We start from the raw sequence: 18,624 nt of genomic DNA, 5'->3' as shown, positions 1-18,624 counted from the left end.
AATATAAAAACTTTGTCAAAAGCAGAAAAAGTCTGCAAATCTCTGCGGCTGGAGTTTATATACGTAGGAATTTTAACCAAAAGAGATTTCCTTGTAGCCCAATACAGTATGGAGCAATACGGTACAAAGTTGGTATTTCAGCTGCGCTTCACAGAGGTCACACTGAAAGTGGATGTTTGCACACCCCATCGACGGTCACACCAATTTTCTTGTTGTTTCGAACACGAGCAGACGTGCTCGCGCACCTCTGCCGGAAAATAATCCAATAAATGTGCAAGAAATTCGGTTTCGACTGCAAACCAACGAGTGCGGAACACTTTCCACGACGCATTCGCACATTTTCAAGCCCGGATGCCGTGTAGAGATGGTGATATCTTGTGATTAAAATTCTCCCCGTCTGAGGTACGAAAAAATGTGAAAAAGAAAATGTCTGCCGCGCGGAGAATCGACGCGCACACCCATACAAAGAAGCGACGCCGCCATGTCGCTGCATATAGTCGTCTTGCTCTGGCAGCCGGGATTCGGCACCTTCCGTGTGTATGTGTGAAGTGCTTATTTTGAGCGTTTAATTCTGGTGAAAATTTTGAAAATCATGCGAACAATGGAAAACGCTTTGCAAAGAATATCGGTTCTCCGCATTCCCTCTGCGGATGTGGAAAAACGCGCGTGTGTGTGAGGCATGGAAAATCCCAGGACGCAGGGTTGCATTTCCCGGTTTTCAAGGGGTGCATTCGGTGCGATAAGCGCTTTTTTTGTTCGTATTAACATGACTATGGTTTTATTTGCCCGTCACATTGATAATGGATATTACGCAGTGTAAATGGTAAAATCATAGGCGTCAGTGCAAATTAAATGGGTTCTAAGTTCTGACCAGGGCTGCAGCATCGCCACATGTGCTCGGCGGGCCACCTTTTTTTTTCCCGCCAACCGCTGTCATTTCAAAATAATACTGGGAACTCACACCCCCTTTTTGGTTGTTGTTGTTCTTTTGCAGATGTCTCAAACATGAATGAAGGTAATTCAGCAGGAGGGGGGCATGAAGGGCTCAGCCCGGCCCCTCCTGCTGTGCCAGACCGCGTAACTCCACATTCAACGGAAATTTCAGTTGCCACAGCCAAAACCACGACCACGACAGGAGCAGGATCAGCAGGAGCAGCCTTGCCGGCCACCCGCCATCACCATCATATTGCGACCCAAGCAAAGGGAATCGCCAGCAGCAGCAGCAGTAGCAAACAGAAGCAACTGGCCAGTGCGCAGCTGCCTGTGCCGCTGTCGCCCTTGCCGCAACAACAACAGCAAACGACAGAGGCAACGGCAGCAGCAGCAGTAGCACCACCCGCCCACTCCAATCTATCAGCCGCATCCAGCACCATCAGCACCATAGAAGCCTCCGCTTCACCGCCGCAGGCCAAGCGTCAGCGTTTGGACAACAACGAGGACCGGACGAGCGCCACCAGCATTGTTGGAACAGCCGGGAGCAGCAACATTGTGGGCTCCCTGCTGCCGGCATCAGTGGCCTCCAGCAGCGAGGTCGGCGGGCTTTCATCCACGGCCCTGCAGGACCTGAATGCCCTGAAGAAGCGCATACTTCAGCAGAAATTGCAGATCTTGCGTAACCTTAAGGAACGGTGGGTTTCCTCCCTCAAAACTCCTTTACTTACCGAAATAACACGGTTACTCTCTCACCTAAAGGCATCTTGAAAATGTGTCCGAATACTTTTACCTACAAAACGGAGGCAGTATGATGGACTACCCCGCGTGGCGCAAGAAGACACCAACCCCGCAGTTCATCAGCTACAGCAATGCGAATCGTATAGATCAGCTGATACAGGAGGACAAGCCGAGCACATCAGCAGCAGCAGCAGCTGCGGCCCAGAATCAGACACAGAAGTACACCACCCAACAGCCAGCCACTGCGGAGACGTCAGTGGTCAGCGGGATCAGTACAGGAACAACAACAGCACCATTGGATGGCAACATCAGCAATAACACAGTGAAAACGGTAGGAAACTTGAAAGAAATTCACATTTATAGCAGCCATTATGATGTTAAAATCAAACTGAGTGCCTTTTTCGATCTATTTTTGATTGATTCTGGCTTTTTAAGGGATGTTCGCAGTTGCGAGGCATTTGTCTGAATGAAAGAAAGATATTTTTTGGTATCAAGGTTAATTGTCCTTGTACTTATTCAGATTTCGATGTTTCTTTTTCAGAATTCGCAATCTCAAGTGCCAAGCAAGATTGGCAGCAACACAACCTTAACACCCGCAACAACAGCAAGCAACACGAACAACACAGTCCTACCAGGAACAGCTGCAAGTGCCACCGCAAACACCACAACTGGGAGTTCGGTCGAAGCGAGTGGTAATGTCCTGCCACTGGAGGCGGAGATCAAAATCCCAGCCGTTGGAGCCACACCGGTGGCCATTTCGACAAAGCTACCCGCTGCCGTTGTCCAGCTAACGCAACAAGGTAAATTCACCGTGTTCCCGATCGGATACCCTGATCTCTCTCATTGTTATGAAGACTTTTGTGTTTCTGTTGTGTTCGTTTCGACCAAACAAAATTGTATTTTTCGTTGTTTTAAATCGTTATGTTCGTCCCTATATTTATGCCAAATTCAAATTGTAAAATCGATGCTAAAACTTTAGCCAACTGCATACCAACTCCTGTAACTCCGAAACTGAAACTAAAACCGCGCCAACTGCCAACGCACGTCCTGCACTAAAAACTATTGTGCATTACTAATACATAATATATGAAAACCAATTTAAACTCACAAAATGCCAAGATTGTTTTGTTAGTTTATCTCACACAACCACACCTACTAAAACACAAGCATAACTACATAACATACCCCGTACTGCTATTTATAATTTACGAATTTATTTATTATTCCGATTTCTGTTCCCACATTAATGCTGCCTACATCCCCCTATAACGCACACACTCAACTCACCATAATTGTATCGTTATCGTTATAATATAGGTCACATACCCGGTAGACCTTTAGGAGGTCGTCACGGTATGGTCTTCGGTCAGATACCCGCTCCTCCTGCTGCCGTAGGAAATCCTTCTGTACCTTTGGTGCCAGGTGCTTATCGTTCGCAAACAACAAAAAAATATCAAAAATCTTTCACAGCTAAAATTCTTATCCTTTTGATTTCCATTCTTATCTAAACCAGTTTGTGTTTACTATTAAAGCATTTTATAATTTGCCAAGCAAAGTAGTGCATTGTTGATGTGCATAAAGATTATTCTTTCAATTTGTAAATTGTTTTCTAGAATTGGTGTTTTTGCCCTTAGTTTTGATTGGTAAATCTGCTTAATACTTTGATTTCAGTTTGAATTGATAAATAATTGATGAATGTATTGTTTTATTGATTGCGTTGATTTGTAAGCAAGTTAGCAAACTTAAGCATACTTAGTTAACTAGAGAACGCGTCGAACTTTAGGACTCATCACACCGGTTGGGCTCTTTCTCACCACCCTAGCCATCTGTTCACCCACACGCCTCATCAATAGCTCTAGTCTAGTCATATCCCGCACCTAAAAGCGTTTTCTTGCCAGCCTGTTAAATGCTCTTGAAAATCGTAGATGTGTGCCAGAGCAAAGCTCAGTTGCAAGTGATTCGGCCTCCCTCGATGGCAGATATCCATGACGCTGACTACAAGAGATCCCGGGGGATGCACCTAAAAGCGTTTTCTTGCCAGCCCGTTTAAATGCTCTCGAAAATCGTAGATGTGTGCCAGAGCAGCCGTCGCAGTTGCAAGTGACCTGGATCCGCGAATGAATCAGGTCCAATTTAAGCTGGGCTCACTTAAGTATTTTTATCGGAATCTCTAACTCGGGCGGAACAGGCAAGCGCACTCTGTGTCACATCGATATCCAGCCTCATGTGATGACAATTTGTAAGCTTGCCAGAATAAAGTGGTGCTTCGCTTATCCATGTGGCAGCTATCTCTAGCCCAGCTGCCGCATTGAATTCGGGCTCCACACTAGGACTAAGTATGCATGCAGTTCTCTCCTCCCACATCTTTCGTTTAGCAACCGATTCGCAAACGATTATCATGTTTATTCTATTCCATTAATCCATTATTGCTTTCCTGGTAGTTCTTTTGTACTTGATGCATTTTCCAGCATGCCAAGAATTGATCTATTACCACAGTCCTATAACAAAATATTACTTGAGCTAATCGATCGTTTGTTGGCTTCTTTTCCAAGGTGGCACTCCGCTGTTACCCGTGGGATCTACTACCCTACGGCGTCCTCAAGGTCAGAACAATGCCGCAAGCGGATCCTCCGCGGCATCTGGAGGAGGAGGAAGCGGTACACCCACACCGCTCTACACGGGTAATGGCCCAGCAGCGCTGGGCGGAAGCGGAGCCCTCACGCCTGGCACTCCCACTTCCGGCAGCCTGCTCAGCCCTGCGTTGGCCGGAGGCTCTGGCACGCCAAACAGCGCGGCGCAGGAGTTCTCCTTTAAGGCCAAGCAGGAGGTGTACGTGATGCAGCGTATTACGGAACTACAGCGAGAGGGATTATGGACTGAGCGGCGATTGCCCAAGCTGCAGGAGCCCAGCCGACCCAAGGCGCACTGGGACTACCTCCTCGAGGAGATGGTCTGGCTGGCGGCTGACTTTGCACAGGAACGCAAGTGGAAGAAAAACGCAGCCAAGAAGTGCGCCAAGATGGTGCAGAAGTATTTCCAGGATAAGGCCACCGCCGCCCAAAGGGCGGAAAAGGCCCAGGAGCTGCAGCTCAAGCGTGTGGCCTCATTCATTGCGCGCGAGGTAAAGAGCTTTTGGTCAAATGTCGAGAAACTGGTCGAGTACAAGCACCAAACCAAGATCGAGGAGAAGCGCAAGCAGGCTCTAGACCAGCATCTCAGCTTTATTGTGGACCAGACGGAAAAGTTCTCGCAGCAGTTGGCCGAGGGAATGAACAAGAGTGTGGTGGACACGCCAAGTCTCAATTCCAGCCGTCTTACATCTCCGAAACGGGAGTCCGATGGTGAGTTATTCCTCGACATAGTATTCTAATAATTAACCAGAAATCTCAGCACCTGATGATAAAATACACACTGAAACGTTGTTGTGGTCTATTTTTGAACACTTCGATGTTACCTTAGGATGGTCGCATTTGCGAGGCATTTGCCTGATGCTTTTATACCATATCGATCATTCAGTATCTCTAGCTTAACACACATGCTAAACAATATATTCTCACGCTTTGCAGATGACTTTCGACCGGAGTCTGGTTCCGAAGACGATGAGGAGACTATTGCCAAGGCCGAAGAAGAAGCAGCCGATGTTAAAGACGAGGTGACGGCTTTGGCCAAGGAGTCTGAGATGGACTTTGATGACTTCCTTAATGATCTGCCCCCTGGCTATCTGGAGAATCGTGATAAGCTTCTGAAAGAAGAGCAGAGCTCAGCTATAAAAACTGAAACTCCTGATGACAGCGACGACAGTGAGTTCGAGGCAAAGGAAGCCAGCGATGATGACGAGAATACTATCAGCAAGCAGGAAGAGGCCGAGCAGGAAGTCGACCACAAAAAAGAGATCGATGAACTAGAGGCCGACAATGATCTCTCAGTGGAGCAGTTGCTAGCGAAATACAAGTCGTCCAGAGTCAGTGACCAGCCTCCCAGTCCAAAGCGGCGCAAGCTGGAGCCTCGTGACCCTGAGCTGGACTCTGATGATGATTCAACGGCTGTTGATGAATCCACTGACGAAAGCGAAGAGGAAGCCACCGAGGATGAAGAAGATCTGTCCACAATTAAAACTGATACGGATATGGAGGAGCAGGAGGAACACGATGACGGCCTTAAGAGTCTGCTTGCGGATGCCGAAGCAACTGAAGGAGCTGCTAGCAGCGGAACAACTGCAGGAGCAAGCGGCAACAAGGATGATATGCTTAACGATGCAGCTGCATTGGCCGAGAGTCTTCAGCCCAAGGGCAACACCTTGTCCTCTACTAATGTGGTTACCCCAGTGCCCTTCCTGCTAAAGCACTCTCTGCGTGAGTACCAGCATATCGGACTCGATTGGCTGGTCACCATGAACGAGCGCAAGCTAAATGGCATCCTGGCCGATGAGATGGGCCTGGGCAAGACCATTCAAACCATCGCTCTTTTGGCCCACCTTGCCTGTGCCAGGGGCAACTGGGGACCTCACCTGATTGTGGTGCCTTCGTCTGTGATGCTTAACTGGGAAATGGAGTTCAAGAAGTGGTGTCCCGGCTTCAAAATACTCACCTATTACGGCTCTCAAAAGGAGCGCAAGCTTAAGCGCGTGGGCTGGACAAAGCCCAATGCCTTCCATGTGTGCATCACGTCATACAAGCTGGTGGTGCAAGATCAACAGAGCTTTCGCCGCAAAAAGTGGAAATACCTTATCCTGGATGAAGCACAGAATATTAAGAACTTCAAGTCCCAACGTTGGCAGCTGCTACTTAACTTTTCCACAGAGAGGTGAGTAATAGGGGACTACAACTGCAATTGCTTATTTTGCCAGCCAGCACCAAAAATCAGTAACCATGCGATTGCTAAACTAGTATGGCGACTACGCTTGGGTGCTAAAAATAAATTCGCTATAATGCCGCATACTAAACCAGAGCATGCTAATCCAGCCCTAGAATGCTTGTGGCCTTGTTTCGATACAAATAACCCTGAAGCCTTTAATACGAATGGATTTTATAAGTATTTCTCTCTTATTTATATAGGCGTCTGTTGTTGACTGGAACCCCACTGCAGAACGATCTGATGGAACTGTGGTCCTTGATGCACTTCCTCATGCCTTATGTGTTTTCATCGCACCGCGAGTTCAAGGAGTGGTTTTCCAACCCAATGACGGGCATGATTGAAGGCAACATGGAGTACAACGAGACATTGATAACGCGTTTGCACAAGGTAAGCATATCAATCAATCGAAAACTAAGTGTACATTGCATTGAGTTTAGCACCTAAAAGCGTTTTCCTGCCAGCCCATTAAATGCTCTCGAAAATCGTAGATGTGTGCCAAAGTAAAGATCAGTTGCAAGTGTTTCTGTTTTCTCTCATGACAGAATTCCATATGGCTGACTATAAGTGATTTTGGGATTGCACCTAAAAGCGTTTTCTTGCAAGCCCGTTAAATGCTCTTGAAAATCGTAGATGCGTGCAAAAGCAATCCTCGCAGTTGCAAGTGATTTTAGTTTTTTTATAACTTCGATCCGTTTACATTGTGAACATCCTTCTTTAAGACGGTAATATCTGGAATTGGTTTATAGTTAGGCAAATGCACTCTGTGTCACGTTGAATTAGACCACATGTGATGACAATTTGTTAGTTTGCTATATGAAAGAGATGCGTCTTATCCATGTTGTTTATTGCCGACCAGGCTGATTACATTGAAAACGCATTTTACACCCTTAAACATACAATAATTCCATTGCACCTAAAAGCGTTTTCTTGCCAGCCCGTTAAATGCTCTTGAAAATCGTAGATGTGTGCAAAAGCAATCCTCGCAGTTGCAAGTGATATTAGTTTTTTCATAACTTTAATCCGTTTACATTGTGAACACCCTTTTTAAGACCACAAAATCCAGCAATAATTTAGGTAGGCAAATGCACTCTGTGTCATATGAATTTAAGCCACGTATGATGACAATTTGTTAGTTTGCTATATGAAAGAGATGAGTCTTATCCATGTGGTTAATGCCGATCAGGCTGATTACATTGAAAACGCACCTTACACCATTTAAAATAAAATATTTTTATTCCCTCTAACTCTAATCCGTCTTTTGTTAAGACTAATGTCAGGACTGGTCCCTGTACGCAAATGCACTCTGTGTCACATTAGATCATAGCCTCGTGTGATGACAATTTGTTAGTTTGCTAGATCAAGAAGATGCGTCTTATCCATGTGCTCAAAATTCAACCAAGTTGCTCACATTGAAAACGCCCCTGACACCACTACCCTTTTAAAATGTTCTACATAATTTCAAACTAAATGCGCAGTAATTAGCATATTGTTCTTATTTTTCCGTATAGGTGATTCGTCCGTTCCTACTTCGACGCCTCAAGAAGGAGGTTGAAAAACAAATGCCAAAGAAGTACGAGCATGTGGTCATGTGCCGTCTGTCGAATCGCCAGCGCTATCTGTACGAGGATTTCATGAGTCGCTCCAAGTAAGTTTTAATTTTATCACGATTGATGAATTCATTATTAATCTTATTTATGTTTTTCCTACAGAACAAGGGAAACCCTGCAAACCGGTAACTTGCTGAGTGTGATTAATGTTCTGATGCAGCTGCGAAAGGTGTGCAATCACCCGAATATGTTTGAAGTGCGTCCTACAATCTCGCCATTTCAAATGGAGGGCATTACATTCCACACGCCGCGTCTTGTGTGCGACATAATGGAGTATGATCCGTTCACGGTGAGTTAAAGAAGTGTCTTCCGAATCCATCACTTCGGGTTTGGGTAGAAAATGATGTTAAACTGTCACTGATAGTTGGGCTTAATCTATTTTGGAGAGAGTCGTAAACTTTTCCCAGGATGTTCGCATTTGCGAGGCATTTGTCTGATTCAATTTATCACTAAAATATTTTTATGATAGCATTACAAATGAAAACAACAACTAATTGTTTTTATTTTATTGCAGCAAATCAACCTAGAGACTGTTAACCTTTTGCTGTTGCATCTGGAGCAAACTATGACCGCCTACGTCTCGCACAAATCCCGCCTGCTCGCCCCGCCTCGCAAATTTATCGAGGAGATCGATACAGCTCCGCAACCAGCTCCCCGCTGTCCCAACGGCAAATACCGCTTCCACATCCGTGTACGCAGTGCTGAGCTTGCGCAGCGCATCAAGTTGAATGCGGTGAAAATAGGAGCCAGTCCTGCCATGCGCTTGGAGGGCTCTAAAATTGTGCCAATGCGCAGTTTGCTACCAAGTGGTAGGGTTCTCAAACGGGTCAGTGCCTCCATTAACCCTGTGAATATGGCTTTGAAACCAGTGGTGATCAACAGTGTGGTGACAACAGCGTCATCAACTGCAGCGTCTTCTCCCACTGGAGCCTTAAGTGTGCTTAGCAACTCCAAGTTGCTGGGCGCACGCTCGCAAATAAACGCACCAACGCCCGCCAAAGTGGCAAAGACGATGCAAGACGGAAAGCCATTTTTCTACCTCACACCGGCGACAAATTCGGGAGCAGCTGGAGCTCGTCTCACCTTAACAAGTAAAACCACAGCCATGTCGGCGACGACGATATCTGGAACAACAGTCACCGCAGCCACTTCTAATGCGCAGCCACTAATAAGGGATCCCATTGTGAAAGATCTAGCCTCGCATGTAAAAAGCACAGCACAGAAGCAAAGCATTGCCAATGGAAAAACTGAGCCCGAGGAGGAAACTGAGACCGAGGATCCCTACAAGGTGCAGGAGCTGATTCAGATGCGTAAGGAGCAGCGATTGGCCTCGCTGAAACGTATGGCTATGATAAATCGGCGGCGTACCGATGCCACTCCCATATATGGCGAAGATTGTCGCAGAGCTTTGCAGCGTTGTATGCAGGCGACACGATCGCTAAAGCGATCCACCTGGCAGACACGTGGCTACTCAAATTGCTGCACGGCCATGTCGCGCCGGGATGGTTGGTCACTGAACCATTTGCTAAAGAGCTGGGAAGAGAGATGTGTGGATCTGAATCCACTGTTTGCTAATTTTGTGATCTATGTTCCTCCCGTGTGTGCGCCGCGAATCCGTCGCTATGTACAGAATCTTGCATCGACGCACTGGCAGTGTGAGCGTAAGATCGAAAATACTGTGGGTCAGGCCCTGTTGCCAAAGTTGGCCTTGCTGCATCCAATAATTTCGGCAATGACCACTCAGTTCCCGGATCCGCGTCTCATTCAGTACGACTGTGGCAAGCTCCAGACCATGGATCGATTGCTGCGGCAGCTTAAGTTTGAGGGGCATCGTGTTCTGATATTCACCCAGATGACCAAGATGTTGGATGTCTTAGAAGCTTTCCTGAACTACCACGGCCACATCTATTTGCGTTTGGATGGTTCTACGCGGGTGGAGCAGCGCCAAATTCTTATGGAGCGCTTTAATGGAGACAAACGAATTTTCTGTTTTATCCTCTCCACGCGGTCCGGTGGAGTGGGCATCAATCTGACGGGTGCCGATACTGTGATCTTTTACGACTCGGACTGGAATCCCACAATGGATGCGCAGGCCCAGGATCGATGCCATCGAATTGGCCAGACGCGAGATGTACACATCTACCGACTGGTTTCCGAAAAAACCATAGAAGTAAACATCCTCAAAAAGGCAAACCAAAAGCGAATGCTTAGCGACATGGCCATCGAGGGTGGCAACTTCACCACAACATTCTTCAAGAGTTCCACTATCAAGGATTTGTTTACGATGGAACAGAACGAGCAGGACGAGACTAGCCAGGAGAAGCCGGAAGATAAAGATAAAATTGTGGCTACAACAACGCTTGTGAACACGCCGACGACGGTGGTGGAGACAGAGAAACAGTCTCTGCGCGCCTTCGAGCATGCTTTGGCCGCCGCCGAGGACGAGCAGGATGTGCAGGCCACGAGGACAGCAAAGGCAGAGGTGGCCGCAGATCTGGCAGAGTTTGACGAGAACATTCCTATTGCAACGGAGGAGGCGAATGCAGAGGGAGGTCCACAAGTGGAACTCAGCAAGGCCGATCTGGAGATGCAGAACCTGGTCAAACAGGTGAGTCACCCGAAAGGGGGAAAATACATTTTGAAAATGTTTTTAAATTTTAAAGAATTTATAAAATGATTTAAGAGTAAGTTTATGAATTGTTGCAGTTTTTGCGTATAATACTGAAACCGCATTTTTGTGCGATTTCGGTGAAGCAAGAATTGCTTAGAGAAATAGACCTTCAGACATAGTTGAGGCGACCTAACCCACGCCACGATTGTATCACTCAAAGTCTAACATTGTAAGATACAACATTGGTTTAAATTATGGCATCACTTGAAGTTTAAATTGAATTTCTATTTCTAAGCGATTTCAATGAAGCAAGAGATGCTTAGAACAACCTCATTTTGGGGTTCAGACCTTCAGACATAGTTGAGGCGACATAACCTAGGCCACGATTGTATCACTCAAAGTCTGACAATTTAAAATGATTATCAATAGACTAGTGCTAAAAACTTATTAGTTAGCTATAGATTTCAATCTCAAATAAGTTTTATATAAATAAATAAGTTATTATGTTTAAGACCTTATAAGGACCCAACGAACTAATGATTTTTATCCCCATTCAGCTCTCACCTATCGAGCGATATGCCATGCGCTTTGTGGAAGCCACTGGAGCAGCGTGGACAGCGGAACAGTTGCGAGCTGCGGAGGCCGAATTGGAAGCCCAAAAACGAGAGTGGGAGGCCAATCGGTTGGCGGCCATGCACAAGGAGGAGGAGCTGCTTAAGCAGGAATCGGAACCCGACGAGATGCTTACCTACAGTCGCAAGGACTCGAGTAATCAGGTTAATAGCAAACAAGATTCCAATTCCAAAAAGCGACCACTGGTGAGGGTAAATCGCAGCAATTCATCTCAGAAGTTGAGCAGGAGTATCAGTAGCCATAGCAACAGTAGCAACAGCAAAAATAGAAGATCGGCTCCGATTAGGAGTAATCGCCAGAACAGCCTCAATTCAAGTGCTCCCGTGGTCTCAGGCACGGGGACGGGGAAGAGGTCAGGGGTGGGGGTCAGCAGCAGTAGCCGAAGCAGTAGTAACAGCAAGAGGCCAACAACGGGCGACAAGGGCAAGGGTACAGTTGCCGCAACGCCTGTTCAGCGGCACACCCGTCTCCATTCTCTGGGCGCGGTCAGCATGACCAATGTCCTCACACCGCCCACTAGAAAGACAACACGCACAGCTTTGGCGGCATCTGCAGCCGCATCCGCTCTAGAGGATTCCTTATTGGTCATCGAGGAGCGTCCGAAAAGGCAGTCGGCCAACATTGCCATGAGCAAGATGTTGAAGACGCCTCTGAAATCCAATGTGGCACCCAACAACAGTGTCAAGACAACCCCACCCAAGCGGGTGCGAAGAGACAGTGTCTCTGTGGCCGCCACGCGCAGAAAACTGCTGGAGAGAAGAGCTACGATTGCAGCTCCTTTAAAACATATGGATAATGACAGTGAGCAAGATGAAGAGGAGGATGAGCAGCAGGAGTCTGAGGAAGATACCGAAGACGAAGACGTCGATGCCAATGTGGATGAGGAGGAGGAAGAGGAGTCAGCTGGCTCGGCTCTTGAGGAAGAGACCACACAAACAGAATCGCAAACAAACGACGATGATGACGACGACGATGCCGAAGAGGAAGAAGCCGATGAAGTGGAAATGGTTGATGTCGACACCGAAGACTCAGAGGCGGATGTGAGGTCTAGCTCCACTTATGGTACAGCGGGAGATGGCACTGCAGAAGAAGAAGCCGAGAGCTTGGATGGCTGGGATGCACACGAGCAGGTGCAGGACACCACCATGACTAGCTCCACGTACTACAATGTGAGCGAGGAGTCGGACACGGATGAGCATCACGAAGGTAAAGCGGAGGCCAAAGAGCAACCGCAGAATTCAGATAAGAGTGATGAGAGCGAAGCTGTTGGACACACGCCACGTACTAGGTCGCGGGGCTCAGTGAAGATAAATTTGTGGACCCTAGACATGAGTCCCGTGGCTACCATGTTGAACAGAAGCAGCGCCAATAGGAGCGTCAAAAGAACGCCGAGAACCGAGTCCACACCCAAGCAATCTCAGAGTGAACCGAGGCGAAAAATGGTTCAGCAGCGAGTGCTGACGAAGAAAGAGGACACAAATAGCAAATCCAACAGCAATGTCGGCACCTTGCATCGGTGGATAACCAAGTCTCCCAGGGTGATGCTTCGATCCACTCCCGGCACTGCGGCCAGCCCAAGTTCCTCGCCGGCAGTCAGCGGTGCTTCAGGAGCAAATGTCTCCTCGAGCGGGGCAACCAGGTGATGATATTCATTCTCATCCCTCAGTCAGTATTATCAGCTGTGTGTGCTGTGTGCGTTTTAGTGGGCGACGAATTCCCTGTAGGGAGACGGGTCCTTCCTCGGGCTGTTACTACTGCCAGTTGGCTGTTGCCGATTGATAAAAAAAAAACGAGTATTTATAGACTGTAACGAGTTTCCTTCTATCATCTATCATATGAACTAAGTTAGTTAGGTGGCAGAACCAATGCGAGAGTGGTAGGATAACAAATTCAACTTAATTCGATCAAACAGTTTGATTGATTGTGCGAGGGGCTTTAGGCCGAGGATGAAGAGTAGGAGATAGCGTAGATGTAGTTCACCGGGGGATTCACAACTTATTGGTTAGCGTTGTAAGGCATCTCAGATTGTATATAGAGGTATCTAGAAACTCCAAGTATCCAGCATTCGACTGTAAGCATCCAAATTACCACATCCTCGATTGTTGTTGTTAAATTATGTTTGTCAAAAACCAATCGAGAAAGCAGAACGAACACTTCTCCCAAAAACTGCATTAGTATGTAAGAATAGGTATACTATAATAATTGTTAAATATTTTTGCATTCTATAATTTATTTTGTACTCTAACTTAAACGAATCATTAACAATCTAAAGACTATGAGCATAGATTGACTAACCAATAAAACAACTCATTTCGTATGCTTTAAAAAGTATAAAAATCCATGTGTAACAAGATAAAACCTATAAAAACAGAAACAAAGCTAAATCTGAAACAAACTAAAAGACGTTGTGGTTTTTATTTACGGACTAATTTCGTGCGTTGCCCCAAAGAAAAAGAGAAACATTTCCTATCTAAAAGATGCAAGTTGGAAAAGAATAAGCGGAAATCATCCAAAGATTGTTAAATATTATTTTCTGTAAACAAATGTAGAATTCTGTTTTGGTGTCGCAATTACTATCCAATTATCACACTTACGAATTATGAATCCCTCTTAAATTATAATTTCACCCCCTAAGCGCAGTACGAAAGAAAAAAATTGTTCGGAATGAAAGCTACAACGCCATCAATTTGATCATTTTCAATTCAGTTCGAATCGAAAGCAATACGTTGAATTAAAAATAGTTCCTAAGCCAACACCAAAACAGAGTTGCTATATCTTGAAAATAATGCGGAACGTTTATTCTTTTCTTCAACTTTCTTGGCTACGATCTGGTCCAGGTCTGGATATCGCGCAACACAATGGAACAGATGCCGGTAAGTTGAAGCGGTTGTTTGCAAACACTAAGTCCATAGTGCTAATCTCTTGTGATCCCTTGATTAGATGTGGTGTCCCCCAACGCCGCCGCAGGATAACGATAATGATATCTATATCGACTATTCGCTGTCGTTCATGTACGATCTGGAACCCATTGCGGAGACGGATCTGCCGCCAGTTTACGTGCGCAAGGAGCACAAGCGTTCGCGGACGGATGCTGGCTACGATGGTAGTAGAAGGCCCAACAAAATGCGTCGGGAGGATAACTACGTGCCTCCCAGATCGCTATTCGATCGACCAACCCCACAGCTGGCTCGTCTGCGTCGCGAGTTGAAGAGCCAGCGTTTCCGCGGAAGCTTTAAGCCTAACATGCCGATTCCAGGGCTGAAACCTCAACTGCCGACCAAACCTCTTACCGAACCGGAGGCCATGGCCGAGTGGTGTGTCTTCGAGGACATGGCCATTCTGCACGTGCTTGTGAATCTGCAAGGATTGCCGTGCAGCTTAATGCTGCTCTCACCGGGTCAAACACCCAACTGGGACCTCGTCTCCGAAATGGTTAACTTCTGCTCAAAAACCTACCGCTCGGCGAGACAGTGTCGCTGGAGATACGAGACACACATTCAGCCGAGAGAGGAAGGCAAGGTGGTGGAGAGTCCCAAGAAGCAGAAGAAGCTTAAGCCCACTCTGCGCACTGAGTACCTGAAGAGTCCGTTGCGATATTTGCGTACCACCCAGCTGTACGTGAGCGATAACAACGCCTCGTTTTACAAAACAATGCGGTCCCGCTTCGACAGCATTAAGACGGCTTACCTGAAGAAGGCACCGCCACCAAAGCGCCAGTTTAGTGCTCCCAGCCTGATGAATCCCAAGCACATGGAGGTGTTGCAGGAGTTCGGCATCCAGAACTATGATCAACCGGTGTCGCCGCAAAACATTGCGGCTATGAAGGCGAATAAGATGCGGGAGAAGCAGCGGGGACAGCCAATGCCCCAGCCTCCTGTTGGCGTGGGAGTGGTGCAGCAAGTCCAGCCCCAAGCGCAGCAGCAGCAACAACCTGCACCACCTCCGCCGCAGCAACAGCAGCCGCAACAAGTGGTCCAGCAGGTGCAACAGCAGCAGCAGCCACAGCAGGTGGTGCAGCAACAACTGCCCACTGTTCCAACCGTTCAACAGACCCTGCCCGTTCAACAGACCGTGGAGCTAGTGCAGCAGCAGCAAACCAGTGCTACAACAACGATGGCTGTGCCAGCCGCTGGTCAGTTGCAACAGCTGCAGATCCAGCATTTGACCAGTTCCAATGTCTCACCCGGTCAGCAGACCGCCATCCTGCTCCACCAGCCACAGCAGCAGTTGCGTACACATCCTGGCCAGGCAGGACAGACCACCACCCAACAGCTGGTCAAGACTATAGTAGGCACATCGTCCAGCCTGACGGCGGGTCAGTTGCAACAGCTGGCTCAACAGTCTGCAGCCGCTTCTGGTGGGCAGTCCAGTGTGAGTGTCGTTTTAACGACTCCTGTTCAGAGTCTTCCGGCAGTGGTGCAACCACAGATCGGCTCCGGTGCCCAGATCGTGTCCATCTCGTCGCAGACGCTGCCGGTAAACAGTTCCCCTCAGCTGGGAAGCATTGTGCAAACGCAATCGCTGCCGCAGGTCGTTTCCGTTAGCACCCTGCCCACGGTGGGCACTGTGCTGACCACCACTGCGGGTCAGCAGCAACAACAGCACCAGACCACGACTGTAACCACTCTGAACACGGCCATGTTGCGTGGACAGCGGATTGTGTCGACAGCTGCAGGGAATACACTTCAACAGCGCACCACAGGCGGTGTTCAGTCGATTGTTTCCATGCCAAACTTGGGGCAAGGCGTGAGTCCGGCACAGTTCCAGACTCAGCTCCGTTTGGCAACTGTTCCCACGTCTCCAGCCACTCAGACCACCCAGCTGGTTACCACAAAGGGAATTCCGGTGAGTGCACTGCAGCAGGGAGGAAAGACCACGGTGATACCCGGTACTCAGCAATCGGGAGGCGCACACATTCAACTCTACCGTCAGCGCAGCTTGAAGGTGCTGCAGACAACGACCCAGGCGGTGGCCGGCGGAGCTGGCGGATCTGGCGGAGCCACTGCTAATCTAGTGCAAGCAGGCGGTACTATAATCCAGGCCAGCAACATGGGTACGCACGTGACCAGCCAAAAAGTGGCCGTTTCAGGAATGCCGGGTACATCCACCACCGTGCAATCGGGCAACGTGGTCAGCAGCGTGCAAATGCATGGACAGGCCAGGACGCAATTCATCAAGCAGATGGCGGCCGGAAAGCAGCAACTGCAGCGCCAAGTTGTTTCCGCGGACGGAACAACCACCACTACTGGAGCCGGGGATATGTTGCTGGTTAAGCGGCACAATATTCTAGCCGCCCAAAAGGCGCAGCAGGCGTCTGGAGCGCTGTTTACCAACACGACTGCCCAGCAGCAACAGCAGCAGGGACAACTCCCCGTGGCCGGTCAACCGCAGCAGGTTACGCAGCAACAGATCGCATCCCTGGTTAAAGCTTCTACGGCGGCAGCGGCCAGCGGAAGCAGTGTTAATGCTGGCGGTGTTACCGTGTCGGCAACAAATCCCACTGTCCAGGCGGGAAGCGTAAATATGACGCTGCCCCAGTTGAAACCAGGCAGCCAAATCAAGGTGACCATGCCCAACCAGATGCGTCACCTGCAAATGCAGCAGCAGCTGACGATGCCGCGAAAGATTAGCCGAATGACGCAGCTGGTCAGTGCCAGCGGTCAGCCCACGGCCACTAACATAGTGACGACCACTGGTCCCCAGCAGCAGCAACAGCAGCAAGGAGTTAGTGTTTCTGGCGGCGGTACCTTGCCCACAGTTGCTGCCCAGCAGCAACAACAACAGCATCAGCAAAAGGTTGGTGGTGGAAACAGTGTCCAGGCACAATTGCTGCACATCCAGAACACCAAGGCTCTGCCGAATTCCGTGACTGTTCAGCAGATCCAGCAGGTGATGCGGAGTGGCCAGCAGGGCACATTGGCCACCACCAATCTGGTATTGGGTAAGACAAGCGTGGGGCGGGTGATTCCCGTGTCGGTGGCATCTCAGGCCAACCAGCGTCAGACGATTCAGGTGGGTTAGCTCTCGACGAGATCCTCTGGATATATTATTTAACTATATTTTCTTTTTCATCTTCAGGTTGTTTCAGCTGCCTCTGCTCAGGCCTTGGCTGCTGGAAACCTGCGCACACATGTCGCTGGTCCGAGCATCGCCAGTGCCCTGAAAGTGGCCGCCTCTGGAGGAGCTGGAGGCCAGACTACGCAGCAGACGCTGATTGCTGCTCTTCAGCATAATCAGCGTCAGAACGCCAGTCCGGTCCGCTTACAGACCACCTCGGGTAGCAATCTCCTGGCTGTTGTGCAGCAGCAACAGCAGCAGCAGCACACGAGCATTGCAGGACCCACAGCTGGTCCGGCGGAGGTGATGACCATCACGCAGACGACCACCACATTGCCAACAGTGGGCAGCCTGCAGCAGCAACAGCAGCAGCAACAACAGCAGCAACAGCAACAACAGCAGCAACAACAACAGCAGCAACAACAACAGCAGCAGCAGCAGCAACAGGGCGGACTGTCGCAGACCACAACGCAACAGGTACGCAAGCTGGTGCAGAAAAAGATCCTGATACGCAGCGAGAAAGAATAACGCTCGAGCAGGGCCGCCAGACCACGTCACCGGCGGAGCATCTCGAGCATCACCCCTACTGCCACCGCCACTGCCACCTACAACACACAAATTCAGATTCAAACCCCACAACCACCACAAAATCAAACACCTTCAATTCAGTCAAAAGCCAAACAATATGATCCTTTCGAATTTCAAGATCAAACAAATTTCAATAGCTCATCCCACGCCGATCCTCATGCATTCAATCAGTCAGTCAGTCAATCAGCCAGTCATTGCTAAATTGATCTCAATTTCTGTCGATTGGTTTTGCAGCCATGAGCGAACCGCTCTGGAGGATGATGAGCTGCAGGTGGACGCTGAAGATGCCGACGATGATCGCTTCAATCAGCTCAAGGCGTGGCCGCCGTATTAATAATCTTACTGATCCATAGGAATAGCAATAACTTGTAATCTATATATTACGATCTTAGTTTAACCGAATTGAAGAGTGCCTAGTTCGTAGGCTAAATGCTTTAAATTCAACTTGTAAATCGTAGTTAACTAAGGTCTCAGCCCTATATTCCCGTAGAGCAGTATGTACATTCGTAAATCTAAATCAGATCTATCAGATACTACATAAATACCCCTAAATATATACCCTTACAAATTTAGTTTTTATTTACAAATAACTTATATCCTAGT

At 48.2% G+C, this 18,624-nt stretch overlaps 1 protein-coding gene and 12 non-coding genes across 17 annotated transcripts; all 13 read left to right on the top strand.

Annotated features, from left to right (window-relative positions):
- Positions 1–205: 205 nt before the first annotated feature.
- LOC119550452 (helicase domino) lies at positions 206–18,609 on the top strand. Of its 5 annotated transcripts, XM_037859130.1 has the most exons (16): positions 206–402; positions 995–1,628; positions 1,693–2,002; positions 2,213–2,471; positions 2,989–3,093; positions 4,224–5,012; positions 5,238–6,474; positions 6,726–6,912; positions 8,034–8,170; positions 8,235–8,421; positions 8,647–10,740; positions 11,301–11,519; positions 14,214–14,249; positions 14,317–17,388; positions 17,455–17,910; positions 18,256–18,608. In XM_037859130.1, the coding sequence occupies exons 2-16, from the start codon at positions 1,006–1,008 to the stop codon at positions 18,259–18,261; spliced, it is 9,717 nt and encodes a 3,238-aa protein (XP_037715058.1). In that variant the 5' UTR covers positions 206–402; positions 995–1,005; the 3' UTR covers positions 18,262–18,608. The 5 variants fall into 5 exon arrangements, with proteins under 5 accessions (XP_037715058.1, XP_037715056.1, XP_037715059.1 ...); XM_037859128.1 differs by having other exon boundaries at positions 17,455–18,608; XM_037859129.1 differs by lacking the exon at positions 206–402 and adding an exon at positions 519–537 and having other exon boundaries at positions 17,455–18,609.
- LOC119552334 lies at positions 2,037–2,144 on the top strand. Its single transcript, XR_005219667.1, has one exon. It is a non-coding gene; the product is annotated as a small nucleolar RNA Me28S-Am2589 (small nucleolar RNA).
- On the top strand, positions 3,544–3,674 carry LOC119552348. The gene has a single exon (XR_005219680.1). It is a non-coding gene; the product is annotated as a small nucleolar RNA psi28S-3316 (small nucleolar RNA).
- On the top strand, positions 3,687–3,821 carry LOC119552349. Its single transcript, XR_005219681.1, has one exon. It is a non-coding gene; the product is annotated as a small nucleolar RNA psi28S-3316 (small nucleolar RNA).
- On the top strand, positions 3,859–4,001 carry LOC119552342. Its single transcript, XR_005219674.1, has one exon. It is a non-coding gene; the product is annotated as a small nucleolar RNA psi18S-841/snoR66 (small nucleolar RNA).
- LOC119552333 lies at positions 5,059–5,167 on the top strand. Its single transcript, XR_005219666.1, has one exon. It is a non-coding gene; the product is annotated as a small nucleolar RNA Me28S-Am2589 (small nucleolar RNA).
- LOC119552351 lies at positions 6,961–7,091 on the top strand. The gene has a single exon (XR_005219683.1). It is a non-coding gene; the product is annotated as a small nucleolar RNA psi28S-3316 (small nucleolar RNA).
- On the top strand, positions 7,103–7,235 carry LOC119552347. Its single transcript, XR_005219679.1, has one exon. It is a non-coding gene; the product is annotated as a small nucleolar RNA psi28S-3316 (small nucleolar RNA).
- Positions 7,275–7,413, top strand: LOC119552343. Its single transcript, XR_005219675.1, has one exon. It is a non-coding gene; the product is annotated as a small nucleolar RNA psi18S-841/snoR66 (small nucleolar RNA).
- On the top strand, positions 7,434–7,566 carry LOC119552346. Its single transcript, XR_005219678.1, has one exon. It is a non-coding gene; the product is annotated as a small nucleolar RNA psi28S-3316 (small nucleolar RNA).
- Positions 7,603–7,740, top strand: LOC119552345. The gene has a single exon (XR_005219677.1). It is a non-coding gene; the product is annotated as a small nucleolar RNA psi18S-841/snoR66 (small nucleolar RNA).
- Positions 7,817–7,956, top strand: LOC119552344. The gene has a single exon (XR_005219676.1). It is a non-coding gene; the product is annotated as a small nucleolar RNA psi18S-841/snoR66 (small nucleolar RNA).
- Positions 8,467–8,576, top strand: LOC119552332. Its single transcript, XR_005219665.1, has one exon. It is a non-coding gene; the product is annotated as a small nucleolar RNA Me28S-Am2589 (small nucleolar RNA).
- Positions 18,610–18,624: the final 15 nt, after the last annotated feature.

This window comes from Drosophila subpulchrella, chromosome 2R (genome assembly GCF_014743375.2).
Source record: "Drosophila subpulchrella strain 33 F10 #4 breed RU33 chromosome 2R, RU_Dsub_v1.1 Primary Assembly, whole genome shotgun sequence".
Taxonomy (NCBI): domain Eukaryota; kingdom Metazoa; phylum Arthropoda; class Insecta; order Diptera; family Drosophilidae; genus Drosophila; species Drosophila subpulchrella.
The sequence above is the reverse complement of the archived record's forward strand: the minus strand, read 5'-3'. Positions and strand labels throughout refer to the sequence as shown.